The following is a 25,969-nucleotide window of genomic DNA, read 5'->3' as shown; positions in this document are numbered from 1 at the left end:
ACTCCTCCGATTGGTTGCGCCCTCCAAAGCTCAATGACCTCCAGATTCATCGAGCAACACATACAATTGTACGAGCCTCTACTCCTCGACTCCCACCACAATGTCTTCCCTAGTCCCCTCGCTGCGGGCGAAAGTCCCTCGAATTCTATCACGAACAACATGCCGTCCCATATCTGCCTCAGCTCGCCTCCTTCGCCAGGGTCCCGGTACAGGCGAGAACTTTCAACAAGCCAACGATCCCCAATCGCGGAAACTCACTCCCAATGTATCAAAGACCGACGAAACCCCTGTGGACTCCATGGGTGCTTCAGATGCGCCATTGCAAGAAATGGTTACTGATGGCGAGAGGGCAAGACAATTACAAGCACCCAACAGAGCCAAACCCTGGTCTCGGAGCCAAATGCCCAGAGAGCTCGCAATGACAGGACCAAGATTTGAACAGACGATTATTGAATCCCAGGTAGGCATGCCGGTACGCGTAAAGAGATGGAAGAATGTACTGAGAAACATCTCATAGCCTGCTCCCTATGCCGCGATCGAGCTCATCCATAAACAACCCGTTCGATGGGTAGACGATAAACGGGTAGCATGTGACGGCGGTGGCGGTCCATTGGGACACCCAAAGATCTATATCAACGTGGACAAGCCACAAATCTGTTGGTGCACCTACTGCGGATTGCCATATGTAAGGAAGGACCCGGAGAAATCTCTTGTCGCATGGCATCCTTGCTAACAAAGAACAGGCTAAAAAGGAGCACAAAAAACACCTCGAATCGCTACCGAGCACAACTTACCCATTAGCACCAACAGGCGATCCTATGGAAGTGCAGATGCCGGCTACCCCTAGTCAAAAGGGGGAGATCCAGGGGCAGTATCCTCATGTTAGAGGAGAGCATCTGGCCGAGTCTTTGGGTGAAACGACATTTGAGCAAAGATGATTTCTGACGAATGGGTGTATTGTACATATTGCGGAACTGAGGTCTCAATAAAAGACTGGAGTTGTATGAGGTTGTGTGGCCTTGATACTGATCTTTCCACGACGGGAATTTCGCGGCCCAGCACAATGACACAGAACTTGCGACACAAAAGTGATCGCTACAGGTCGATCTATGAAGTCTGTGTTGCCTGACTCGATCTTGGCCGTTCGAAGATAGAGATGAAAGAAGTCTCGTTACAAAGTCCTTGTCCTTTTCTGTTCTTACCGAGTTGATGTGCCAGGATGAGACCCGTCTGGGTTTTGCACTTGCTAACAACAAACATCTGCTGCTAACATACACTTAGATGGGACATATTTGAGCCGTGACTGGCTCGTTGATCATTGCCTGTAAACAGAAGGAGCAGAAGCAACATGATCTTGCTGCAAATAGGCCCTGACATCACACCAAGTCTCTCCCTGACGTTATGGACTATGATCAGACTTCCACCCGCCCATGTGTCATGCTTGTCAATCACCACGATTCAGCCATTTGTCTTGTATTCGCTCAAGTCCGTAGAGCCCGGCTTCCTCCGTTCAAAAGGTGGAAACTAACAAAAGAAACAAAGCAGAGGCGTAGCTACACTTTTGTATCATCACTTTGGAGCAAGTGTATCTCGAGATCAACTTTCCCACTGGAATCTCAGGCATAGCTCTTTCCTCAGGAGTAAACACCAAACATGCCTTACACTCGCGAAGCCGTCTGGGCTCCGAATGCGCCAAAGCCGAACGGGAAATATAGTCACGTCGTCAAATCGAAAAGTGGCATGGTATACCTAGCAGGATGGATGGGTGACGATCCGGAAACAGGCAAGATTGTATCGGGGGGAATTGAGGCTCAAACGGTAGGCAGGCATTATTGACCACGTCTTACAAAGTCCCCTCCCCTCACTGACTTCCATCGTCAAAGGGGGTTGACTGTTTTCGAGAATGAGTGGGATGTTGACTGGTCCCCGAGTAGGAGCGTGTAATTCTCAACATCAGGGCCTGCCTTGAGGCTTGCGGGTTGACTTTTGACAATATCATCTCGAGAAGAATTTACATCATCCCAATGCAAGATTACAAAAAGGTCCTGGGTGTATGGGATAAGTATGTCACCATCGATGCATGACAACGCTTTCTTTCTTGCTCATAGCTGATGGGACAATTAGGTATTTCGAGGAGCCATATCCTGTATCAACGCTGATTGGGGTACGTCGTCTATTCCCGAATATTGATCTCATGACACTTCACAGGATATATTGACTTGGTTGTACAGGTGACATCTCTCGCGAAAGAAGATGCTTTGGTAGAGATTGAAGTGGTGGCAGAACAATAGTTCCCTTCGTAAACGGAGGCATCTGAGGAACAGACAATTAGATCGATATTATCGACAAAGATCATGCTATTCAATGTCGTCTCCTGTGCCTTGACTCTGCTTGGTGTTTGTAAGTCGTATATCTACGGCAAATTGTTCAAAAAGCGGCGATATAGTGGGGAGTGCCTCAAGTGGACATTCTGACGTATGTTAGTTTTGTCCATGTGAACCACATCAACTTTTTATTTAATCGATATGCCTACGACGACGACGACGAGTCTTACCGATTCGAAATACTTTACCGTCACTTGCGTCTTCATACTGCTACTCGCTTTGTTCCCCGGTCTACCACAGTTTCTCGTCGGACTACCACTCTGCGCCTTGAACCTAGCCATTTCAGCAACAACCCGTCAATCCTCTTCTTCATCTTCATCATCGTCGCCCATCGTCAGTTGTCCTTTGAATAGCCTCAACAACGACAACATGTCTACTTCTTGGTTCCAAAAGACCTTCACCCTACCCTCCAAGTCCAGAGGCTCGTACCTGATCACCGACCATGTCGAGTCCTCTCTGCCCGAGATCAAGGACTACAAAGTCGGTATCCTGAACCTCTTCATCCAACACACGTCGTGTGCTCTGTCGTTGAATGAAAACTGGGATTCCGACGTGAGGGAGGACATGAGCGACGCCCTGGACAGAATTGCTCCTGAGGATCGAAAGGGTAACCTTTACCGACACTCTGCCGAAGGTTTGGATGATATGCCGGTGCGTTCCAAATCATACACCTTCCCGACTTGAGAGATAGAGACGGCGCGCCCCTTGTTCGTGACTTGTTCAGTTAACAGCTAACTGTCATCCATAGGCACATATAAAATCAGCATTGGTGGGGGCGAGTGTGACGATCCCCATCACCGACGGTACATTGAACACTGGCACGTGGCAAGGGATTTGGTATCTAGAATTTCGGGCTTCGAAACACACGAGGAAAGTGGTTGCCACGATTCAAGGAGAGAAACGATGAGAAGAGGCACAGTCGTCCTCAACTTCTCCAAAGTTGGTATTGCAGAATCACAATGTCTAGCTAGAATCAGCTAGAAAATCAAAAATAATCCCGACTTGAGAAGGAAATCGGCTTTCTTTGAAACAAAAAAAAGGAGAGGAAGTGAGGTGACATGTTATTATTGTCCTGGGCAAAGGGGGGCAAGGGAGGCAGAAGAAGAGGGGAAAGGTTATACAATACACGTTGTGTTTCTTCTCTTTTGTTTTTGGTTGGCTGTCCATCACATAAGCCCATGTGATTTCACTCTGAGCCATCATTGAAGGGTCTTGGTGATTGTTGAGGAAAGATTCACGGGATCAATTGATGGTCGAGTGTTTGTTTGCGAGGCTGGCCAGCGTGCGAATTCATCTACACTGCCCGATAGACTGGTATATGTACATCCTCAAGCCTCAGCCAAGATAACCCAGATCAAAGATAGCCTTATCGCCCGTTTCTACCCTGCGCCGGATAGTAGGTATGCGGAAATGATGTACAGTACTGTCTATCCATCATTTCTTGACTTGTGACCGCTTCCCACTCCAGACCAGCCATGCCATTACCATGCAGCCCTTGACGCCCGTGGCAATCCACAGTGCCCCAGAGTAACCTATCGACGTCTTGATCAAAGCTCCAGACACCGTCGCCCCGCAGAACAAAAAGACCGCTCCCAATGCCCGCCTGTTTCGATCCGGATCCTGGAGTAGTCCCGCCGTGAACAGGTCCGGGTCGCTCATCAGATCACAAAACAGGCTCGTCAAGACCACTGTCGGCAAGGCATTGTACTTGAGCATCCGGCTTGCGACGATTTGCCCTGCACTCTGGAATGCCAGCAGGGCGATCGGACAGAGTTCGTACCAAGGGAACCTGCCTCGTCCGTCCACGGTCTCGGCGAGTTCTGTCTTTGCAACTACGTCCCCAGATATCAACGACGCCGTGATGATCATGAACATGGTCTGAATGAGGAAGGATGAGGTGATGACCCATCGTCTGAGCGGTCCGAGGTGTCGATGGAATCTGGAGAAGAACAATGCGCCGAGACAAAATGACAGGATGGCGGCCAAGGATTTCGTCCAAGTGTACTTTGGGATCGTGCTGGGTAAATCGCTGACTCCGAGACCGGCAAAGATAGTGTTACCTGTCCCACGGGGGTTAGTCGAGCACTGGACGACGTGAAACCTTTGGTGGGAACATACCAGTTTGCATCCCAACGAAACAGTCCCAGGTGTTGAAGGCTATAGAGTCAACCATTCCCGTCGTGAAGAAACATGCCAGCAGGATCGTGTCCGCCCACGCCGGGTCGATATCCTGCGCGAACCGCAATCGCAACCTCGTCGTCCAAGGTAGACTGTCGAGTGGTAACTCCTTCGAGGGCTCCATGGTCTGGGGAACATCCCCCGACAGAGGAGTGTCCATGTTTCTTTGATCACTTTCGGGATATGAAGGTGTTGTGATCTGAAGGTGACGAGATTTTCACAAAGATAAGGAGAAGGAAAGATCCTCTCACCTGGCGGTGTCCATTATTGATAAGTTCTAATATGTTAATTTTTGGGTGTACCTCAGTTTTTCTTTTCTTCCATGTGCAATGGCGCAAGGCCATGTCCGATGGACTAACATCAGCCTCTTTTTATCGGCGACTCCATCGCCACGAGAAAAAAATTGGCATTTGATAGGAAAAGGTGATTATCGTGAGCTCCAGCCTTATCAAATGAGAGATTAAAAGCCTTGTCTTCGGTAAAACGTTTAACCTTCCGCTCGCTTTAGCCTTTAATCTGTACCCTGCGGATAATGGACTTGTACTGTAGCCATTTCTTTTTGGAGCCATATCACAATGCACTCATTTCTCCACGCGTTAACAATTTTCCCACGTCAAATGTTTATCAGTATTGCTTAATTCGGTCCTTGGTATCCGTTACGAGCACGGTTTCATACGGTCGCAACACAGTCCGAGAATCGGGGCCACTTGTGGTACACTGAGCGGTGTTTGTTGCGATTGATGTTGTCGACGACTTACCCGCCCTTGTCCACGGTGTGAAGAAAGGACTACCTTGACGAGACCATCGTGCAAGTCACAATTGATCACAACTACTAACCACAAGTCACTTCCCATTTAGCCTATTGTCTACACTTCTTTCGTTTTCTTCATAGGAGTTACAGAGGGAGACGGAGGGAGAAGATGGCAGGATTCAGCACTCCCAGCGCGCAGGCGCAACATCCTCCAAAGTCAATGTCGTCTCGTTTGCTGAACATGAAGGTAAGGTTCTCGAAAAATACTCTACCGTGACCGTCCCATGCAGATCGGAGACTGACCCAGCTTGTCTTCATGAACAGTTTATGCAACGTGCAGCAGCATCTACTTCTTCATCACCGGCCGCAGCAACACCATCATCATCATCATCTCGGGGAGATTATCAACCCTCAAAACGACGTCGGTTTGACCTCGAATCGTTTTCTGCTTCGTCGACACCTGGAACGCCCCAGGCACCCACAACGTCAGAACCACAGATTTCCACTTTCGGGCAATCAAGAGGAGGTACAAGTACGTTCGACCGTGGGGAAGGCGCAGACACAGAATGGGTTCTCGATCTGAAAATGTCATTTCCTGATGCGAACCAGAAAAACGGTGACAGTGTGAATGGAACTCGATTTGGACGACTACCACAAGACAATGATGGAGATGCCGATTCCGACGAGGAAGATATTTGGAGCAACAGACCTTCCGGACGACAAACCTACGGCTCGTTCAAGACGAAACGCAAATCAAGACCACAGGCGAAAAGAGACGTCGATGGCGGTGAGGAATCCCCATCAGAAGAAGAGGAAGATGAAGAGGAACATGACCATTCGAAGCATCGCACACCCACAAGAAATCGGAAAAAGAGGTCCTCCTCCAATGGTGCTGATTCCGATGAAGAGATGAGACAAGTACGGAGAGCCATTGAAACAAAGCATCGCAACATGTCGGGCCAAGGGCAAACACCTCGAGCGTCTCCCGCTGGAACTGGGTGGAATTCTCGTTTGCCAATAACCGGAGGCGGGGTTCACGGACAAAAAAGGCGACGGGACGATGGAAACTACAAAGCTCACAAGAAGGCCAGGAAGACGATATGAAGTGAGGACAACCAGGTAAAAGTGCCGATTGTGACTGTTGTCTCTGCGGAGGACTACGAGTACTTCTGGCCTTTGCCTTGTTTTGCTAGACTTTGGTCTTGCGAGTCGGTGATATCTTACCTCGTTGAGGAGGTTTTCTTTTTGCCTGCTTTGAACCAATTTCCATCCTGCTGCCGAGATGAAAGTGAGGCTGGGTGAAACGGTCAAAGGTGCACGACGAGACGAGGCTTCGAATAGCGTTCTGCGCCCTGGATACATGTAGTACAGATACCTTTTCTTAATGGGGAGCGATTTTCCTTGCAGGCTTTTCACAACGTTGCACATGTGGTCCCGTAGAACGATGCAGACAGGTCTCGACCCTTGGATGCGAGACAAGTAGTCTCACTTTCAGAGCGACCTCGACGATGCCATCAAGGTCTCAATACGCATGGTCTTTTTCTGGTATTGTTGGCTCTAGATGTCCTCCCATGGATGTACCCCATGTCAGTGATTTTCCCACATCGCATGTAAGTGTGCATATTTTATACGTTCTCACCACTAGTACTCTCTTCCCAATCTATATTTTTTTTTTATTTTATTTTCATTTTCTCGAGGAAAAACGTTGTCTAATCCCTATATTCTCTACATGATGTACGTGTTTCTTCCTGTCTTCCGTGAGAAAGGGGCTAGATTCTCAACTCAACCCCCATAATGTCTGTTCAACCACTCTGCATTCGCGGCCGCCCTTTTTTGTAGCCTCGCAGCCTCCTTGATATCATTCATGTACCATTCTGCCCGCCTCCTTTGTCTTTCCAGGTCCCTTTTGTCGTCGCGGTCATCACCGTATCCACCGAACCCATCAACGGTGAAGTAGTGACGATTCTGACCACGGCCATGACCATCCCTACATCGACCTCGGCGCTCTTCTTCCTCGCCATCCCTGAACGCGTAGACGCGAATCTCGGAAGTTCCGTCGTCATACTCAATCTCCTTTTCTCGAATCTGAATCTTCTCGTCGCCGCCGCAAGCAGGGTGTCGTCGTCGTCGTCGTCGTCCCCAGCCTCGTTCTCCCCCGTGGTCTCGTGTAGTAGTTGGCCACCACCACCACCACCATGTTGTCCTCCAATCTTCCGATCGATCACGGTGATCACGTCTGCAATCTCCCCAATAGTGGTGGCGAGCCGGTGTCCGTCTCCGTGGCCATGTCCATTCTTCGTGTTCCCTCTCCTCCTCGTTGTTGTCGTCGCCGTCGTACGTTGTAATCCGGCCGCTTGAATTCGTTGACGACCGGCTCCGTCCGCGCGTCGAGAGTGACCTTGACCTTTCTCTTGTCCTTCCTCGACCACGAGATCGACCTCGACTCCTATTTCGACTTCGACCTCGATCTCGACTTTGACTTCGACCTCGTCCTCGTCTTCGATCCATCTCGTGGTCGCGATAGACGTACTCATAATCATCCTCGTCCTCGTCCTTGTCAACGTCTTGATTTCTTCGCCGCCACTCTCTGTCGGCCTTTTCGCGCTCACACCTTCCACACGCCTGGGGGTATTCTCCGTGCCTGCACATGCGTATTCCCCTCCTCCCTCCTCTGGGGTCGGCGAGGTCGTAGTAAACGGCCCTCCCCGTTCGATCGTGCCCTTGCACGAGGTTCATGCATTGTCGGCGGCCATTGTCGGGGTTGCGAGTTCTGGCCTCGTAACGATCCATTTTCCTCCGACTATCTCTGCTTTTGTTTCTGGTCCTGGTGCCGTTTCGACCTCTGCAATCACTCGAAAAACGTTCATGTTAGCACATTTCTTTTTTTTTTCCCTCGAGCTGAAGGTGCGTCACGTTTCGATTTGGTCACTTTGACTTTTGTTTGGTTGACATGATAGACCATTCGAAATGCACGACCCAACCAAAAGCAAAGAGGCAGAAACTCGAGCGCAAAAACACAAGTTAACATGTCACAATCATAGTCACACACCTTCCACCCACAGCGTGATGGTTCTCTTCTTCTCCGCTCCACTCTCGACCATTCCCGTGCTCGGTCCCGATATCTAGTTGGTTCTTTCCCGTCCCGACGTTGCATTGCCTTCTCGTGAAAGCGACCACAGCGCCAAAAGCAGCCAAGGAAATAGAAAGGACAACGTCCAACAATAACAAAGATGGGGATGAGCAGTGCTTTTCTGAATTGGACGGTGCTGACCTTCTCTCTCGACTTCTTTGTCTACCCCTCCCTCTTTCTTCGACGGTGTGGCGAGCAGATGTTGTCGATGACGGTGAGCGTCCTTTCTTTCCTTTTCGCAAGCCCCCCAGAAATCGTACCGTGTGACCCTTGAAGTTTGGTTTGGAGTTCGGACGTGCCGGGTAGACACGTCGGTATCCGTTGCTGTCGATGTCAGAGCCCGAGTCGAAGGCCGTTGGCATTGCTTGCTTTTCGTGGCCGTCGTCGTTTCGTTCTGGCAACCGAAAGCAGCAGCAGCGATTCGTGTTTGCTAGCTGCCCTCTCCCGCTGACGGCGATTATTCAAGAGGAATAGTGTATGGCAACGAACAAAGGCAGAGAGGTTGATGAAAGCAAACCAGGGGATTCACTTGACGGACTCAGCGTCGAATGTGAGTGAGCCTAGTAGAACGGACCGGCCGTGAAGAAGACACAAAACGAAAGGCATGACCAAAGGCAAGGGCATCATCGTGACTTTTTTTATATCGACCCATAAAGAGGTTGTGAGCTGACATGGGCAAAATCCTCTCAACGGCCGCCCGTTCAACCAAACTCGGGACACGGAGAAAGGGCGAGCCAGTGGTGGTTGTCACACAGGATCACTGCTTCAGCGCCCGAAAAGCTGACGAGTTGCAAGGCCTTGTGTTTCTTTGAACGAGGCATCCTCCGTATACGTGTAAGGACCTCGCTTGTACAGGACCGATCTGACGACTCTGATAAAACAAAAACAGAACGACATGGCAACGAACACTTGATCACAGTTTGGGTTTGGAAACTCAAGAGACTGACGCACCTAGGATTCACCATTTGTAACAAATCAGAGTCCCGGCTCAATCCCGATATATCGGCGTGAAGAAGCAAACGCGCACATTGAAAGAGGAACAGATCGAGGACGAAGCAACAATGTTCCAATTCCGTATTTGGGCGCTCAGACAACCCTTGGGGTCTTCAAACACCGGCATCGACAGTCGGCATGTCCCAACATCGACGATTTCCACACGCCTCGCTTCTCTCTCGCCGGCAACCGTCTCAGCCTCCGAGTCTTTGGACGGGGAAATCTTCGGTCGTCACACGGACCCTGTGTGACTTTTTCCCAACACATGTCGGGTCGACGGGGGTAAACATACGTACCTTTTTCCTGAATCCAATCACCAATTCTCCTACTTCTGCCGTCTCCCTATAGGGCGTACCAGACCCCCCTCCCCCGACAATGTCTGCCTCTTACCGTACGGTGTCCCCTCCTACGAGTCGGGCTCAAACTGCCATCCTCCAAGGCGCGCGATGAGCGGTGAAGTGAGAGTCGTGGGGTCGTTGGATTGGATGTTGCCTGACTGAGACGGATACTCGTGGCCTGACACATCCAGCATGGCGAAATAACCAGGGAACATACGGAGCCATTCCTCTGACCAAGGCGCCGGGAGGTAATGGACTTGTAGTACTCCGTATCGCTCTTCTAGATTTCAAGTCTGAGGATAGTTCTGTTGGTTGCTGATGCGCACTGAGATCATTCATGGTAACACGAGTTCACGCAATTGTCCGAACATAATTTGGTCAAAAACAGCAATCGAATCCAAGTACGCGCGTGTCTCACAAAATATAGGCAGACGGCGGCAAGTGAGGGACAGTAAAACACAAAATCCCTAATAATAGATCAGAACAATTTCATACGAAAAGCTAGCAAAGAGAGGGTGTTCTGTTTGAGCGAGCCAGCCTCGCAGCCAGGTCGCAGACCGGATCCTCTTCCAATACCGGAAAGCAATAACAACACACACATGCAACGATAACCTCCTGGGATTTAGATCCATTTCCTCTTTGGTTGTTGGCAGAAAAACACAAGTACCATCATCGTACAATCATCTCAATGATTTTCCCCGTAGCCCAGCAACGCCTTCATGTCCGCCTGATTGTAGAATGCCCGATAGACGCCGACGATTCGACTCTGTTTGCGTGTCTATTGTCGCACATCTTCTACTCAGCCTTGCTCTTCTTCTTTTGTTCGACCTTGAGGAGAAGTGCTCTGTTGATGTGTGGGAGAACACCACCAAAGGCGATGGTCGCGCGGATCAAAGTATCTAATTCCTCGTCGCCACGGATTGCGAGTTGGAGATGTCGAGGGGTAATACGCTTGACCTTCAGATCCTTGGCGGCGTTGCCTGCGAGTTCTAGGACTTCAGCGGTGAGGTATTCCAGCACAGCGGTGACGTAGACGGCGGCTACAAAAAGGGTCAACATCTTTCCATGAAAATCTACGCGCACAGAAATCATACCTTTGGCGCCAACGCGCATCTTGTTCTGAGTGTTGTTCTTGAGGAAACGCTTGACTCGGCCACATGGGAACTGTTAAATGACGCGTCAGTGCTTTGCCATCAATCTGAAAATAATGCGCGCAGCCAGAGGAGGCGAAACCAAGATGAGAAAATAAGAAGGGCAGTGCTGCCTAATCAATGCTGGGATCGGCCGAACACAATGCGTCGACGCTTTGCGCGCGTGTGATTGTCCGAATTGAAACGGCAATGAAGCGCGTCTCTCGCATAACATTGAGCAACATTGAGCGAAAGACATGAAAATGCTCACCTGCAAACCAGCCTTCGCACTGTGTGACTTCTGACTCTTCACGGAGGAGTCTTTTGCGCCTGTGGCTTTTCCGCCAATGCTCTTTCCCTTGCCTCCGGCCATTGCGAAAGATATTGATGAATGAGTTTTGGGTGTCTGTTTGAATACGCGCCAAAAGTTGTGGTGGGATGCGATGGATGGAGTATCGACGACGCGTCTGATGTGGTGTTGATAAAGTACGGCACGAAGGTAAAAGCAAAACTGGGTGGCAGGAATGACCTGCAGAGGATAATGAGCAGGCGCAGATCGGTTCGGAATAACAATGGATATACTAGGCCTAAAGTGGTTAGTGTTAGCTTGGCGTCTGGTGCTCGACAATCGTGGCCGCAACGAAGGATATCGCGCTGGGTGATGACACTCGTAGTCTCTGGCAGTCTGTAAGATGGTCACAGTGTTTCCTGAGCCGGCTTCTCACAAGACCAATGTATCAGCAAAGAAAAAAGAGATCGTACAAAGGACGACCGTTGAGGTAGAGACCTCACTCAACGGAGTGACGGCTTTGCCTGTCCGTGCATTTTCGCCGGGGCGCAGACCGCAGAGTTGCACGCGCAGAAATGCAAAGACCAGGAAGCACAACAATACAATACCTAGAAGTCTTCTGGTCTCGCAGACCTCATAACAACATGTTGAGATTGACCAGATAGGGGTCGAAGGAAGTTGAAATGCGAGCAGATTCATTATCTCCAAGTCTTGGCGTTGCCTTAGGTAATCGACCAGACCACATACGAGTACGAACAGAGTACGTAGTACCGGAGTACAGGTTACAGAGTATTGCACCGGGTCGAACGAGGACGTTACCAATCATATACAAGTATCAAACGTCGAGAGTTGCCTGCACACAAGTGCAGTCAGAGCATGACGAATGTCAAAGACTTTTTAAATAACGCAGCATTCGGTATTACGTGCAGAAGCCCTCGGGTTTCTGCTAAGCTAATTAAAACGAGTGTAACTTATACATCAATCTCAGTAACCACACACCAATCGAGCAAGATAAGGGAGGCTAGCTCCATCGTATCTAACCCGGCATACAACAGGCAAGCCATGCCGTCTCTTGCTCCAAGTGATCCTCGATAATCAACGCCTAGACATGCATCACCTGACCACCTCAAGATCCCACAAATGGAAAAAGTATACAAGTCAATCAATCAGTCTTCTCGGCGTTCTCATGAAATATAATGCTGTATTGCCGCACCATGAAGCCTGTCAAGTCGTTACAACAATCTTTTTCTGTAGTCCAATCATGCAGTCGTGCAAGGCTGCCCTATGCGTCTAACTTTTGTGTTTTAGGTTGGAGGATGGTCGTGTCATTCGTGGATCATTGACTCGTCATTCGCTCAGTTACGAGCATCATCATAGGGGGTATATTGGGGATATGTCTTGTTCATTCGGCGATCGCTGAAGCGGCCGCTCTCATTTCGTCACTGCCACGTCCATTTTGGCGGCGAAATCCGATGGTGTTGTTGGCACTGGGTCCTCGTGACTGGCGCATTGGGTTGGAGGTTTGCGGAGTTGGCTCTGGTCCGATACTGACGGTTCGTTTACTGCCAATAGGGCCTGCGCCTTGATAATTCTGGTTGTCGCTCCATTCGGGTCCATTGCCGAAGAAGCTTCGTTGACGTCTAGGACTGGTCTGGTTTCCTCCACTACTAACTGACATGTTGTTGAACGCGGATATCAAGAAAGGTTCGTCTCTGTTGGGGCCTGGGTTAGAGGCAGTAGCGTTCACAGGCAACGTGGGTGTATTAGAGCCGGCGGTGTCGTTCAAGCCTTGAAGACGTGCCCCATTGGTCTGCAGAGCAGCTGGGAAGCTGGCAGAGGAAGGAACTGGTGATGGACTCCAGGAGCGCAGGTCTGCGAACGACTTTGCATTGCGAAGATTGTTATCAGCAACTCTGTTGAAGGCGTTTGAGTCGACATCCAAAAGTCCGACGGACGACTGACCGCGTAGAGTATTGAAGACGGGGCCTTCATACTGTCTGCTCTCGGCGAAGTCGGCGGTGGAGGAGCGACCGAGAGTTTGCCTCAGGCCATCATTACCGCCGAAAGGTCCGGGAAGTGGTGGGCTAACGTTGGTCCCCGGGGCGGCTCTATGAATGTGCACTTGGCGTTGATCGCCACTTCCACGAGAGGTATGCATCAGACCCATGTGGTGTGCAAGCGTATGAACAATTCGACGGGAGGCAGGGTCCAGGGTGGGAGGAAATATGAGCACTTCGCGGCTAACATCTCTCTTGAAAAGGGTCATTTCCGTGTAGAATTCCAAGGTTTTGGGATCATTCATGTCGATATCTGTTGTATAGGTTAGGCCATTCCCGGGCGATCCAGGTATGGCAGACGTACCAGGCTTGTTGCCGCCGCGATGAGATAGGGGTGATGGAGTGTTCCTCGGGATCGACGATAACGAGAGTTGATTGTGAAGCTGTGACTGAGGCACCGGCCGATGTTGTTCTTCCAGTTGGCCGCGGCGCTCACGCTTCTCTCTTTCGATGCGTTCTCGCTCGGCCAATGGAAGCATCTTTTTATACTCGACTCGTAGCTTGCGTCCACTCAGGTCCATATGGTTCAGCGCTTGTATAACCTGTTCGGTCTCCTGGGGCGAAGTAAAATTCGCAAAGGCCAATCCTCGGAACACGCCATTATCGAAATGGTAGTTGAACGCGTACGGCAAAGGCAGGTTCATGTCGACCATAAGCTGAACGAGTTGCTCTTTCTTGACAGCAAATGGAATGTTTTTGATTACTATGGCTGTCGGGATCAATTCATCGTCGTCTTCGTTGGGATCGTTACGCCCTTGAGGCCCAGCTCGAGGGCCAACAAGAGAAGGATGTTGTTGGGACTGTTGCATTGGACCAGGTTGTTCTTGGAACCATAACTGGAGTAACAAATCAGTTCAGTCTTCACCAGTGAGTATTGGGATTACTTACATTGGAGATGGCGGCACGGCCTCGACTGGGCTTTACGCCTCGAGATGGCCCGTAGGTCGGGTTTTGAGGCATAGTCCCCATGCCGTTGCCGAAAGATTGCATGTTCGAAGGGGCAGTGGAATTCCAAGTCTGGGCCGCGCCTGCATCATAGGGGAAGTGTACGTTTCCTGCGCCTGGGTTTGGCATCGGCGCGCCAAAATTGTCTCTCATGTTATCAAAGCGCATGGATGGGAGAGGACCCTCATTGCCGAACATTGGCTGATTGGCACCTCCATATCCTTCATTTCTTCCCATCTGTCGGTTCAAGGGAGGATTGCGAAACGCTCGCGGAGAAGAGTCTGTCAGCCCATCGTAAAATGGCTCGGAAGCATTCGAAAACGTTGCCATGGTATCCGTGCAATTTTTTTCTTAATTCTACTTCTCGGTGTTGCAACGAACGGTGATCGTTCTTATCGTGATATCGCAGGGGCTCTGAAGATGGAATTTTTCTCCTCCTTCAGAAGATGGTGTTGTGTCGTATTTTGGTTTTGTTATTAGGCACTTGGTGTGAGGCCGTGAGGATAGAAAGGGAGTTGCGAGAGATGCGGATCAATTATGAGCTAGATTGTCGCAAAGGACTCAGCAGTCAAATACGATCATAAAAGCTGGTTCTGAATGTTGATTCGAGGGTCTAATGGTGTCATTCAAGCGTGGTGAACAGAGGTGCGCCGAGATGAGGCCGACGTGAAAAGATCAATGAGTCGAGTGGACTTGGAATAGGCAGGGACAGACGTGGGAAATTTTGGACAGCTGCGTTTGAGGTCGTTCAGGGAAACATGATCAAGGATAGACAGGTCGATAGGACGACGTGTAAGGATGGAAGGACGGCGATGATTGCAAGCGAACGAGGCATGCAACAGAGACGACCTGGATGATATGAAGAGAGAGAGATGAAATTCGAATGAATGAGGCGTTAGGATGGAGATGTGTTTTGGCAAGAAATTAGGAGAAGCGAGCAGTTTGGTGGACGGACTAGGGACTCGTCGCCTTTCGGGAGGGTCGTTGGATGCATCGAGGAGAAGATTAAAACTGCCCATTGACAGCCGGGAGAGTCTGATCAGTTCCTCCTGCTCCCACCTCCACTTGATCCAATTAACGCATCTACCAATCCCTCCTCTGCTTTCTTAGCACCTTTCAGCACCAAGCATGGCACTATTATTTTGCAGCCATCACACAGACGCTCATCCCATCTGCCTGACGCGCATCCACGCGATCCCCCGGAGCAACAGAAGAGAATGCACAGTCCCTGTTCAATGGCTCCCACCTACCCCGTACGTGCTGCAGAAGGCCCAAAGAAAAACCCAGGCCCTGGACATCTCTGGCCGCCCATTCTTTTGGCTGCTACGGCTACTGACCTAGTGAAAAGGCTACCAATCTTCCCCATCGCACCATCTTCCGAGTCCACCCTCCTTCGAGAGCCGAGCGCAGACGCAATCAAACTCATCCATGACCTTCCCATTCCCCCCTGTTGAACACTTTCTCTCACAGCCAGTCCACGTACGGAGTAGGGCACACGATGATGGGGGTTGCCACTAATACAAATTACCCAGTGCTAACCATGAAGATCTGGTGCCCGGGTTTCATATGTGCCTCCTCTACTCCGTATAGCATCGTTCCGCTGACGCCAGGAGAGCGTTTCTGCCAAAAGCCATGCCGTCGGAGCCTCGTTCCCACTTCCACTCCTTTCTACCCCTTTATTCTGTCTTCAGCCATACCGTAAGCTGTTAGCAGATGGCATATCACCACTGTCGCTCGCCGTCCAGGGTCGTTCGCCCCGTTGACCAGAGCCTTGGCTTCCCAATTATGACTGCATTCAACTGTCTAGCGATAGAATTCTTGAACATCAGTAATACTTGCATACCCGGTCGCATGGAGCGATCTGCTGTCCGCACCACGAACTACTCCGAGACCCGGCCATTTAATATCACTGATTCCGCAACAGGCCCTCATCGACCATGGTACGGAGTACAACGAGATTGTGGTGGCAATTGGGTCGGCCCCAACCTCGAAAAACCTGGACTTTCTACCTGACGAACACTACACAGCCGTTCGGATCTGTCACTGTAGAGACCAGATACAAGTGTCCATCAATTCAATCCTTCGTCGGCCGCTGCCTTGGCTTGACTGGTAAGTTACCGTGTCCCTGTGATCAACTTACCCAGTAGACCGGAAAAGAGATCTGCATTCTAGGCGCGGATGTGTCCCAGCTTGCGAATCAGAAGCCTCTCCGGCCCCTGGGGGCATTGAATGGTGCAGCTTGCAAGTCTGCAGGCTTCATCGACCTGGTATTCCAGGTATTTGTAGGCTAGTCTTCCTCGTGGCGGTTGAGAGCAGATGCTTGGGGAGTGTCACAGGCTGCAGCAACACGCCACACTCAATCCTGACAGCTGCAACTGATTTCCATAGGATCTAGACACGTAGTATTTGACTAGCTATGCATCAAGCACAAACAGGTTTATCGGGGATCATCAGGATATTCTGCAGCCAGCCAGACCGACAGCAACGCGATACCCCCTTTTCCATGATCCCCGTCGACCGTGGACAGTAGAAGTGGACTAGGGTCCAGTAGTTCTTCCCTTTGAATTTGCGGTTGCCATTTTATCACGCCTAGGCATTGACCCTGGTCATTACACACGTCGCTGATCATCAACCCCAGAGTACGCGTACAAAGGCGAATGCCTGGCGATGCTACTTGTGAGGTGCTCAATCCGTCTCGTCAGCCACATGAAGCGAACATGACTTCGGCAATTTTCGAGAAGCTGGTCCTACATGCACCGCATATCTCCGGCAAGCAATTGATCCCTGCCTTCATTTATGGAACGGCTTGGAAGAAAGAGGCCACCACAGATCTGGTCTATCAAGCTCTTTGCAATGGCTTCACAGCTGTTGACACGGCTGCTCAGCCGAAGCATTACAGGGAAGACCTCGTGGCTGCAGGAATTGCCAGAGCGATCAATGATGCAAAGGTCAAACGATCAGACCTCTACTTACAGACCAAATTCACAAGTGTTCAAGGCCAAGATCCTGACCACATGCCTTACGACAAGGATAGTCCCTTGATAGAGCAGGTGAACGCTTCTATCATGAGCTCACTACTGAACTTCAATTTTGCCAATGTGGTGAAGGAGGGCGATGTAAAAGATCCGTACATTGACACCCTTGTTCTGCATTCTCCTATGGACACATTTGACGAGACCTTGGAGGTATGGCGCGCCCTGGAACAATATGTGCCTAATGAGATCCGCAACTTGGGCATCTCCAACTGTAACCTATTCACACTGATGGAATTGTATGAGCGGTCAACCATCAAACCAAGTGTGGTGCAGAACCGCTTTTATCCCTCGACAAAATTCGACATTGGAGTGCGCAAATTCTGTCAAGAGAAGAACATCCTATACGAGAGTTTCTGGACTCTGAGCGCCAATCCGAAGCTTGTCTGGTCGGCAGAGGTCGGGTCCCTTGCAAACCAGGTGGGCATCAGCACTCAGTCGGCACTGTACTGTCTCGTGCTTGCGCTTGGGAATATTACAATCCTCAACGGAACCAAGAGTCCGAGGCATATACAGGAAGACTGGGAGGCGATAGATAAAGTTAAGCAATTCGCAGAGAAGCATCCGCAGCATTGGGAGAGTGCCGTCGCTCGCTTCCGCGCTCTGATCGGTCAGTCAAAGCCTTGATATATACAAGTCCACTGTCTTGCCAGATCAATTACAAGATGGGGACTCCAAGAGGTCGCGTTCCTATACTCGGGTAGCCATTCTTCTCATTCGTTTTGAGTCCCAATCGTCAAAGCATTCCGTGCTCCATTTTCCATATTGTTGGCCTGAAGCACCCAGTCTAATCCGGGTCATTGTTCCGGCAGGACTGGGAGAAAGCGGCCAAAAGTGGCACCATGCAACAACGGTGGAGCATCGACTGTGGTATCTGCGTCTTCTCGAATTGAACTCTGTGGTGGGATTATTTTGAACGGTCCTCACATCCTCGCCGGTGCCTTTACGGACTAATTAAGGCTTTTAGTAGTCGAATGACCGGAACTGGGGACCCGATGTCATAGGCTCCTCAGGTACTACAACAATACCCAGCCTGAGAGTCGCAGCTTTTTACCAAATGCCACATTTGCATATTCTTTCTCTATACAGTCTATCAGACTTTTCATTATATGTCGCCTATATGCTCTGAATAGCGACGACTTCTTTATCCCACGTATCCCCCCCCCAGATCCTGTGAACCGTCTGCACAGTCGCTCACCTATCGCGCACCCGACAGATTCCTCCCGCCTGCTCAGACTGCCTTCCTCCACCCACCCATATATCAAACCTCGAGCCTACCTTGCGCGTTGCAGACATAACCGCTTAGTCGTCGTTTTGTGCTTTATTGGTCGGGGTCATCGCTGTGGCTTGGCTGATATTTCCACGAATTCTACCACAAAATTAAATCTGTTGAACCACAAAATCACAGACGATTGTCTTACGAAGATATCTCGAGTCTAGTTCTAAATACCCGCTATCATCGCCTGGATGGCTTCACAGGGTTTCTCGAGGAAGCGTCCTGCGCCTGGCGCGGACCCATATCCTCCTCAGATGCAGAATCCTACACCCGCATACCCCGACGGCATGGGAGGACATGATCTCTCAAATGATGAGTTCTTCCAATGGGGTCAGACTGGTCAACCGGCTGTCCCTTACAACGATAACAGTTATGTAATGAATGCGAACACCTTCCCTCAAGCCAACCCTCCGCCGCAAACCTCTACCCAACTGACCCGGAGACCCATGACCCAACTCGCCGCACCTGCTCATCCTCGGATCGATCAGGACGCGAGTGCGTGGATGGACAACGCGAATGCGCCTCATGGTCAGGAAGCTGAGTGGGCTGACGACATAACCGTACTCGAGGCTCGGGCACAAGTTGCGAAGAGAGAGGCGCAAGCGAAAAGAAAACAGATTCCTCCTTTTGTCCAGAAATTAAACAGGTGATTTTCCCGTCATAGGTAAAAGTGAAATAGACAGCGCTGACTATATACAGCTTTCTCGAAGATGGCAGGAATACTGATCTCATCCGCTGGTCCGACGATGGTAATTCGTTCATCGTCCTCGACGAGGATGAATTCGCGAAAACGCTCATCCCCGAGTTGTTCAAGCACAACAACTATGCGTCCTTCGTTCGCCAGCTGAACATGTACGGTTTCCACAAGAAAGTGGGTCTTTCTGATAATTCAATGCGGGCGAGTGAAAGAAAGAACAAGAGTCCAAGTGAATATTCCAATCCTTACTTCCGCCGTGGCCACCCTGATCTCTTGTGGTTGATCCAAAAGCCTAAGAATGCATCCGGACCATCCTCGAAGAGAAAGAAAACGGACAATGATGCCAACGAAGAAGAGGTGGAAGAGTATGGCGAGGAAGGCATACCCACAACGGAGACTCGTGTTCGACCACATCCAGGTCAACTCACCCTGGGAAACACCCAGACGGCCCTGACTCAAGAACAATTCAAGAGTGTGCAGCGCGAACTGGCTGCGATTAGGCATCAGCAAGCTCAGATCGGCCGCATGATGCAGCAGATCAAGCGCGAGCATGAACAGCTGTACGGTCAGGCAGCGACATTCCAAGACCAACACAATCGACACGAGAACTCAATTAATGCCATCCTGACTTTCCTTGCCACTGTGTACAACCGCAGCATCCAAGGTGGTCATGACGGTATCCCAAATATGGCTGCGCTTTTCGGCAACAATGCCATGCCTGTCGACGGTACGAGCCAAGCCAATGTAGTCGACGTTGGAGATTTCCCAATCAATGACATCAACTTTGAGACAAACAGCCCGGGTCTAGGAAAGCCGTTCAAGCGACAGCCCCTCCTCTTGACCAATGGCACTGGCCACCAAGGTCGAGCAAGCACCATTTCTCCTCGAGCAAGCGCCTCCAACAGTCCCTATACAGCCAGATCACAGGGAGTTCGCAACACTCAACAGACCAACTTCGCTCCTAATGTTGAGGAGGTCTTTGATCCAGGTGTAAACAGCCCCGATACTGCAATACCATCTCAACCAGCCAATCAGGCCCAAAACGTTCCTCAACGTGACATGATGTCCATGATTCAGAATGCCAACGCCCGCAACAATTCAGGCAGCCCGACTACTCCAGCGCAGGACTTTTCCAACGTGCTCAATAACCTAGAGGCATCTGGAGGGGCGGGACCGTTGAGCAACTCCCAGCGTGCAGACGTGTTGAAGATGATCAATGACTCGACCCGGCAGCCATCGGGCAGCGATAACGCGCTGATCAACTCGACTCCGCCACCAGGCCCAGCCAACTTCCATCGTCGTCTTGCAAGTACGGGTGCCGATCTTGATCATCTCGCCAAACTCCAAGCCGAGCAAGATAAGAGCGTGCAAACATTGACCAATCTGTTACAGCCACTCAGTCCTACCGGTTCTATTCCTGGCATCAATGATGGCCAAAACCTACCTCCGCCGCCGCTGGACATTGATGATTTTCTGAATCAAGCTGAATACTTCGGTGACTACGGCAGTGATAACAATGCCAACTACGATTTTGGAAACACAGGTCTCGATCCGACTGGGCACAATGACAATATCAACTTTGATTACAAGGATGAGGATGAGTTGTTTGGCAACCTGAACGACCAAGCTGGACCTAGCAACACTGGTGGCAAATACAACCTTGGATTTGACGGTACTACAGATGGCAATGTGGGAAACCAGTACGAACCAGTCAAGTATGAGACCAACAGTGATTACGAGCAAGATGGCGGTGGCCGTGTTGAGAGCATGCCGAGCAGTACAGTCACCACTCCAAAGTCCGCCGGTGATGATGGACCTGCTACTCGCAGCAAGGGTAGAGGTGTTGTTACGGGGGTGGGCTCAGCCATCGAGAATGACTTGCCCGCCAAAAAACGTCGTTCTTGAAGGGCTCCGTTCTCCAAGGGCTGGCTCAGCAGCTAGATTCAGTTCAGCAAGTCATGAGATGGTCGAGACATGTTAATCCAGTCAGTCCATCAGGAGACGGCAAGACAAAACAGGGTCGAATCGAGTGCGAGGTTTATTGTGACGAAACTTGATGAGATGATGAAAAAAATGGACCATATGCGTCAAAGCAAAGCATAGTATCTGAAGAAGAGGAGTTGTACCAGATACTGGGTCTACGAGGAAGTTACTTTACCTAACTGAGGTAAAGACGGCAGTCTTTGATGATATCCAGCCATGATGCGACATGGCTTTAGTGAGTCCTCTCTCTCTCTCCCAAACTGGAGAGGTGGTGATGATTTTATCCTGATAGAAAAGAAAAAAGTTGTTTCAATCATGTCTGTTTTTCTGATGAGTAGGATTGCTCTTGACGACTTAGAGGTCGTATTTTAGGATTGCGTGGCCCTTCATCTGACGACCGAGCCGGAGAATCTGGGACTGACTCGCTGATTTGTGTACCTAGTTTAGTCGTAACCTCATGTAAGGTGCTCTTGTTGTCGGCGTACCGCCCTATGTGTGTAAGTGTACACACATCCGTGGGTGTAGTGGTGTAAGTTGTGTGTAAGCGTATGTAATGAGTTCTATACCACCTAGGCATCTATCTGTGTTGTGGCTGTATGAGTACGAGTGTGTATGGGTCCTGTTTACAGGTGTTTTTGCCCTCGAAAAAAAAACAACATCACTGCTCCCTCTTCTTCACCTTGGGGAAACTCAACCAGATCCCCACGAGGACGACGATGAGACTGAGGATGACGGGTTGTAGGACCTTGACTCCTTTGCTGGCCGCGATGGCTCCGATCGCGAAAGGGAAGACCGTACCTCCCGTCCCCCCCATGGCCATGGCGAAACCGATGCTGCTGACGTGGATGCGACGGGGTAGGAGTTTGGCGGCCATCATGACCCCTCCCGGGAACATGGGACCCAGAAAGAAGCCCAGGAGAGCAACCGCCACGGCGGAGACGACGAACTTCGGCACCAACCAAAACACCAGTTCCAGGGCGAAACAAGCCACGAGGTAGACCGAGACGCAGACCCTCTCGCCGAACCTCTCCGTCACGAAACCCAGGCACGCCCTGCCCAGGGCCTGCCCGGCCCAGAACCCCGAACCCGAGTAGCCCGAGGCGGACGGGGAGGCGGATCGGACCCGGAGCATGAACGTGACGATCCAGCCTCCCAGTCCGACCTCGATGCCCATGTAGACGAAGAAGAAGGCGGCACACAACCAGGTGATTTTCGACTTGAGCGCCTCTCGCGTCGTCCCACCTCCTGACCCTGACCCTGACCCTGATGCCGACGAAGACTCTGTCATTTCGTCGCGAGGGTGTTCCCGTCGGTACAATTCCCCGGTCTTGCGCCAAAAGGTGATTGTCAGCCCGAAAAGTTCGAGTACTGACGCACCGACCTGGAAAAACGAGTTACGAGGTTAGAATGCTTCCTGATATTTTTTCCCCTGGGAAAATGGGGGGATAAAACGGAGCAGAAGGAAGGAGAAGGAGGAGGAGAAGGACGGAGGCCACCACGAAAGACATGATGAAAGGTCCCGATTTGAACGTACCATGACGAGATAAAAATTCCACCAAGGCATTTTGGCCTTGACCACCATACTCGTGGCGATCAAGGGAGCCAAGAGGGCGCCGACGGAGTAACAGCTGTGCAGACAACCTTGGACGGCGTTGGGGTTGTCCATGACGCCTATCCAGGCGCAGAAACAGGCGTCGGTCAAACCGTTCCCGAACCCGGACACGGCGTTGGCGACCACCAGGACCGGAAAGGGAGGGTGCGCGGCCAGGACGGAGTAGGTGATGATGTGACATATCGGGGCCATGATGGCGATCCCACGTTGACCGAATCGGGCGTGGATGCTGGCGTTGGTGAAGGCGGCCAACGAGTAGCCGGCGAAGGGGGTCAAGAAGATGAGTGAGATGATGGTGTAACTCAACGAGTAATACGATTCGAGCTGTTGTCGAGACAAAAGATTAGAATGGAGAATTTTGTTTTTTTGATTTCAATCATTCTCTTCCCATTTACACCAGGACAAAAAGGAAAAGGAAAGAGAGGTGTTCTTGTGGTGGGAGTTGACTCACATATGGTATAAGAGCCTATATTGGTTTTGACAGGCAGTGTTAGCAAATGTGTCCTTTTGTACTTTGTACATTTTGTTCGTCTTCGAAGCAAGAAACAAGGTATTGGATAGGGTCTAAAAAAAGATGCACATACGCCGACAGCACCATCATTCATGCCAGCAATTATAAATGACCAAAATGCGAAACCCAAACGGGGAACGTTCCCTCTGGGTTTGTTCCATCTCTGTGTCACGACCTGTGCGGTAGGAGGTGGATCGACATCATCTCGAATATTATCTTCTTCGTCAGAAGAGGATGAATTCTCTTGGGTCCGGGACGGCGACGATGATGATGATGATGATGATGTGCCGCCGTTGACGACTCGACGAGATATTTCCCTCAATGACCTTCCTGGAGATTTGAAGCTGAGTTCGAAACTTTCAGGTTCTGGTGGTGTGGCGTGTGTGGACGTTGACGATATCGTCATGGTCTGTGTGGTGGCCATTTTTGAGAGAGAGACTCTTCAGGAGGTCGTTGATGAGATGCGTGACTGAACTATGAAATGGTCAATCATCAATCATGTGTATTACCAAGGTCAAGTCGCTCAAGGTGGTGGTGGTGATGTTGGTAACGTCGTCAACTGTGGCCTCTCGTATCCAAAAGCCATGTATGCAGTCTTTGCTTGACTGGAGATTCGAATGCTGAAATCTAGGGTATGTGACCTTTCCTTTTTTTCCTTTTAGAAAAAAGGCGGTGAGGTTTTTGTTCAAGAGCCAGACTTGAGGTGGAAAATACTGACAATGAGACGAGTATTAATCAAGAAATTAGCCTGATGTCCATGTCCGCATAAGAGGCCAAGATGTCAATTGCGGAAAACAGCGTTACAATGACGAAGTTTACGGAGTATTAATCGGAACATTTCTTGAACATGTAACTGAATAAGTACGGATGCTCGTACTTGTAGATGCTTGTATGCTGTCACCATCTCCACCAGATCGACATATAGTCAATGAACTCCCCCACGGCGAAGCAGGACAAAGAGAGACCGAGCCCCGCAGATGAATTGCTTTGGCGCGACTTTGGACCTATTAAAATACAAATCATTCGGATCTCGATATGTCAAAACGAGGATGCCACAAACGACGATGCCATAGTCCTCGTTACTTGTAGCCGAACTAGCATCCTTGGACAAAATCCCATTCATCGGGACATCTTTGCATTAATCTTCGAGTACGAGTATATATATACCCTGCTTTTGTTTCCGTAATGTCAATAATATGTACAGTAACATCCCATCTCTCTCACAACGCAAGTTTCCATGCCTCATTAGGACTTGCCCACAGTTCCAGGAAGTTTGGACCGAGTGATTGATATGTAGAGTCGGTCTTGAGTCCCTTGACCGAGTTCCTCACACACCCACTGGAGGGAATCTGCTTGCCGGCAAATCGGTCCTTGACCCATGTCAACCATCTCATCTCGCTGGCTTGGATGGTGGGGAAGTGGTTCATGGCCGAGTACGTGACCATTTGCAAAGATTCATTCCATTTCTGCTGCGAGAGCATTGTACAAGTGTCGTTTACTGCAGAGTCGACCGTGAACAACGGCACGACCAGATCATCTTCACCAGCAAGCACCAGCAACGGACCCTTGAACTTCTTGCGTCCAGTTTCGGACATGGCTGCATACCTCTCAACCGAGCTGTCATTGTTCCACCCCGCGCGCGTGAGTTGGTTCAGCGGCACATCCGCAAAGACCTCGCTGACCGTAGGGAGACAACCTTGAAGCGGCTCCAGCACGTTATGGAATCTATCGTAGGCCAGCGGGGTCATCCCGGAATCGTTATAAGCGGGAAATACGGCCGTGACGGCGTGGACGAGGGAAGGTTGCTGACTGAGAAGTGTCTGAGCCCAAGGTTGGGTGCTGTTCAACATGGCCTGCGCTAATAGATCGAACGTACGTGTGGGAGGAGCGATGGCCACCGTACCCTGATATCCAGGAATTGGCTTCATGACCAGTTGTTCGGCAAATGACCAGGCGGCTCCTCCACCTTGAGAATGTCCCATGGCGACAAATGGGCCCGTGGGTGGAAGTTCAGTGGGGAAAGCTTTGCGAACGGCGGTGATGGCATCCGCCAGATTCATGGCTTGAGCCGGTCCGTTCAACCAAGGGTGCCCGATAGGTTTGCCAGACGGCAACGAGTCGAAACCGAGTCCAGCATAGTCGGGGGCCACGACGGCCATGCCTTGTAACGCGAGAAGGAAAGGCACCATGAAGTGGTACTGTAGGTTGCGATAGTTGCTGGGGGCACAAGCCTTCAGAACGCCAGAGGTGCCGTGGGCCCAAGCGACCAGAGGATACTGGGTGTCTTGGATGCCAGGAGCGGCAAGCGGCGCGTAAGGCCAGAGAACGTACGCCGAAGCCGGGAGTATCGTCCCATTCTGGTCGGTGGTGGTGTATATGATCCGGGACATGGAAAGGCCACTGGGGACACTGTACACCGATAGATTTGTTGCTTCTTCGACGTGAAGTAGACTACCTGGTGCGAGGTTTGCTGAAAAGTTGGAAGGGATGGTGTAGAATGAGTAGTCTGGGTCGGCATGTTGGTCGGACTCCCAGGATGAAGCGGTCGCGCTGAGTGACTGACACTGTGCGTCACAGGTCGTGCTTGACGTGATATTCGCGGCACTGATGATGCCTGAGAGCGCGAGGACTGTCAAGAGGGCAGAGCGCCAACGTATGGTCAT

The 25,969-nt window shown here is 50.6% G+C and overlaps 10 protein-coding genes across 11 annotated transcripts; 5 read left to right on the top strand and 5 right to left on the bottom strand.

Annotated features, from left to right (window-relative positions):
- The first annotated feature begins 58 nt into the window (after positions 1-58).
- Positions 59-1,218, top strand: PV06_08890 (uncharacterized protein). Its single transcript, XM_016410273.1, has 3 exons — positions 59-460; positions 518-685; positions 744-1,218. The coding sequence occupies exons 1-3, from the start codon at positions 101-103 to the stop codon at positions 936-938; spliced, it is 723 nt and encodes a 240-aa protein (XP_016259295.1). The 5' UTR covers positions 59-100; the 3' UTR covers positions 939-1,218.
- A 1,114-nt stretch (positions 1,219-2,332) lies between these two features.
- On the bottom strand, positions 2,333-4,975 carry PV06_08888 (uncharacterized protein). Its single transcript, XM_016410271.1, has 2 exons — positions 4,503-4,975; positions 2,333-4,444 (listed from the first exon to the last, which is right to left on the bottom strand). Exons 1-2 carry the CDS (start codon positions 4,720-4,722, stop codon positions 3,819-3,821), a joined length of 846 nt encoding a protein of 281 aa, XP_016259293.1. The 5' UTR covers positions 4,723-4,975; the 3' UTR covers positions 2,333-3,818.
- PV06_08889 (secondary thiamine-phosphate synthase enzyme) lies at positions 2,526-3,756 on the top strand (the record flags this gene model as incomplete). Its single annotated transcript, XM_016410272.1, has 2 exons — positions 2,526-3,035; positions 3,133-3,756. The coding sequence occupies 2 exons, from the start codon at positions 2,526-2,528 to the stop codon at positions 3,289-3,291; spliced, it is 669 nt and encodes a 222-aa protein (XP_016259294.1). The 3' UTR covers positions 3,292-3,756.
- A 147-nt stretch (positions 4,976-5,122) lies between the features above and the next one.
- On the top strand, positions 5,123-6,949 carry PV06_08887 (uncharacterized protein). The gene is made up of 2 exons (XM_016410270.1): positions 5,123-5,560; positions 5,638-6,949. Exons 1-2 carry the CDS (start codon positions 5,483-5,485, stop codon positions 6,415-6,417), a joined length of 858 nt encoding a protein of 285 aa, XP_016259292.1. The 5' UTR covers positions 5,123-5,482; the 3' UTR covers positions 6,418-6,949.
- Positions 6,950-7,175: 226 nt separating this feature from the next.
- PV06_08886 (uncharacterized protein) lies at positions 7,176-7,847 on the bottom strand (the record flags this gene model as incomplete). The annotated part of the gene is made up of 1 exon (XM_016410269.1): positions 7,176-7,847. One exon carries the CDS (start codon positions 7,845-7,847, stop codon positions 7,176-7,178), a length of 672 nt encoding a protein of 223 aa, XP_016259291.1.
- Positions 7,848-12,087: 4,240 nt separating this feature from the next.
- On the bottom strand, positions 12,088-15,175 carry PV06_08885. 2 transcript variants are annotated; one of them, XM_016410268.1, is made up of 3 exons: positions 14,139-15,175; positions 13,555-14,086; positions 12,088-13,503 (listed from the first exon to the last, which is right to left on the bottom strand). In XM_016410268.1, exons 1-3 carry the CDS (start codon positions 14,523-14,525, stop codon positions 12,596-12,598), a joined length of 1,827 nt encoding a protein of 608 aa, XP_016259290.1. In that variant the 5' UTR covers positions 14,526-15,175; the 3' UTR covers positions 12,088-12,595. The 2 variants fall into 2 exon arrangements, with proteins under 2 accessions (XP_016259290.1, XP_016259289.1); XM_016410267.1 differs by having other exon boundaries at positions 12,088-14,086.
- A 1,573-nt stretch (positions 15,176-16,748) lies between these two features.
- On the top strand, positions 16,749-17,854 carry PV06_08884 (uncharacterized protein; the record flags this gene model as incomplete). The annotated part of the gene is made up of 1 exon (XM_016410266.1): positions 16,749-17,854. Exon 1 carries the CDS (start codon positions 16,853-16,855, stop codon positions 17,852-17,854), a length of 1,002 nt encoding a protein of 333 aa, XP_016259288.1. The 5' UTR covers positions 16,749-16,852.
- Positions 17,855-18,694: 840 nt separating this feature from the next.
- PV06_08883 (uncharacterized protein) lies at positions 18,695-21,105 on the top strand (the record flags this gene model as incomplete). The annotated part of the gene is made up of 2 exons (XM_016410265.1): positions 18,695-19,149; positions 19,203-21,105. The coding sequence occupies 2 exons, from the start codon at positions 18,695-18,697 to the stop codon at positions 21,103-21,105; spliced, it is 2,358 nt and encodes a 785-aa protein (XP_016259287.1).
- A 602-nt stretch (positions 21,106-21,707) lies between these two features.
- On the bottom strand, positions 21,708-24,030 carry PV06_08882 (uncharacterized protein). The gene is made up of 4 exons (XM_016410264.1): positions 23,380-24,030; positions 23,247-23,261; positions 22,718-23,119; positions 21,708-22,564 (listed from the first exon to the last, which is right to left on the bottom strand). Exons 1-4 carry the CDS (start codon positions 23,728-23,730, stop codon positions 21,842-21,844), a joined length of 1,491 nt encoding a protein of 496 aa, XP_016259286.1. The 5' UTR covers positions 23,731-24,030; the 3' UTR covers positions 21,708-21,841.
- Positions 24,031-24,526: 496 nt separating this feature from the next.
- Positions 24,527-25,969, bottom strand: PV06_08881 (uncharacterized protein; the record flags this gene model as incomplete). Its single annotated transcript, XM_016410263.1, has 1 exon — positions 24,527-25,969. The coding sequence occupies one exon, from the start codon at positions 25,967-25,969 to the stop codon at positions 24,527-24,529; it is 1,443 nt and encodes a 480-aa protein (XP_016259285.1).

Source organism: Exophiala oligosperma, assembly GCF_000835515.1.
Source record: "Exophiala oligosperma strain CBS 72588 unplaced genomic scaffold supercont1.9, whole genome shotgun sequence".
Taxonomy (NCBI): domain Eukaryota; kingdom Fungi; phylum Ascomycota; class Eurotiomycetes; order Chaetothyriales; family Herpotrichiellaceae; genus Exophiala; species Exophiala oligosperma.
This window is presented reverse-complemented; position numbering and strand designations above follow the sequence as displayed.

Bases quoted from the DNA above. Each gene is read 5' to 3' on its own strand.
- PV06_08890 (XM_016410273.1), top strand. From the start codon at position 101: ATGTCTTCCCTAGTCCCCTCGCTGCGGGCGAAAGTCCCTCGAATTCTA. The intron at 461-517 runs GTAGGCATGCCG...AACATCTCATAG, and splicing joins AGACGATTATTGAATCCCAG to CCTGCTCCCTATGCCGCGAT. The intron at 686-743 runs GTAAGGAAGGAC...AACAAAGAACAG, and splicing joins CCTACTGCGGATTGCCATAT to GCTAAAAAGGAGCACAAAAA.
- PV06_08887 (XM_016410270.1), top strand. From the start codon at position 5,483: ATGGCAGGATTCAGCACTCCCAGCGCGCAGGCGCAACATCCTCCAAAG. The intron at 5,561-5,637 runs GTAAGGTTCTCG...CTTCATGAACAG, and splicing joins CTCGTTTGCTGAACATGAAG to TTTATGCAACGTGCAGCAGC.
- PV06_08882 (XM_016410264.1), bottom strand. From the start codon at position 23,730: ATGGCCACCACACAGACCATGACGATATCGTCAACGTCCACACACGCC. The intron at 22,565-22,717 runs GTACGTTCAAAT...TCGTTTTTCCAG, and splicing joins GGAATTTTTATCTCGTCATG to GTCGGTGCGTCAGTACTCGA.
- PV06_08885 (XM_016410267.1), bottom strand. From the start codon at position 14,525: ATGGCAACGTTTTCGAATGCTTCCGAGCCATTTTACGATGGGCTGACA. The intron at 14,087-14,138 runs GTAAGTAATCCC...TTGTTACTCCAG, and splicing joins GCCGTGCCGCCATCTCCAAT to TTATGGTTCCAAGAACAACC.
- PV06_08888 (XM_016410271.1), bottom strand. From the start codon at position 4,722: ATGGACACTCCTCTGTCGGGGGATGTTCCCCAGACCATGGAGCCCTCG. The intron at 4,445-4,502 runs GTATGTTCCCAC...CCCGTGGGACAG, and splicing joins TTTCGTTGGGATGCAAACTG to GTAACACTATCTTTGCCGGT.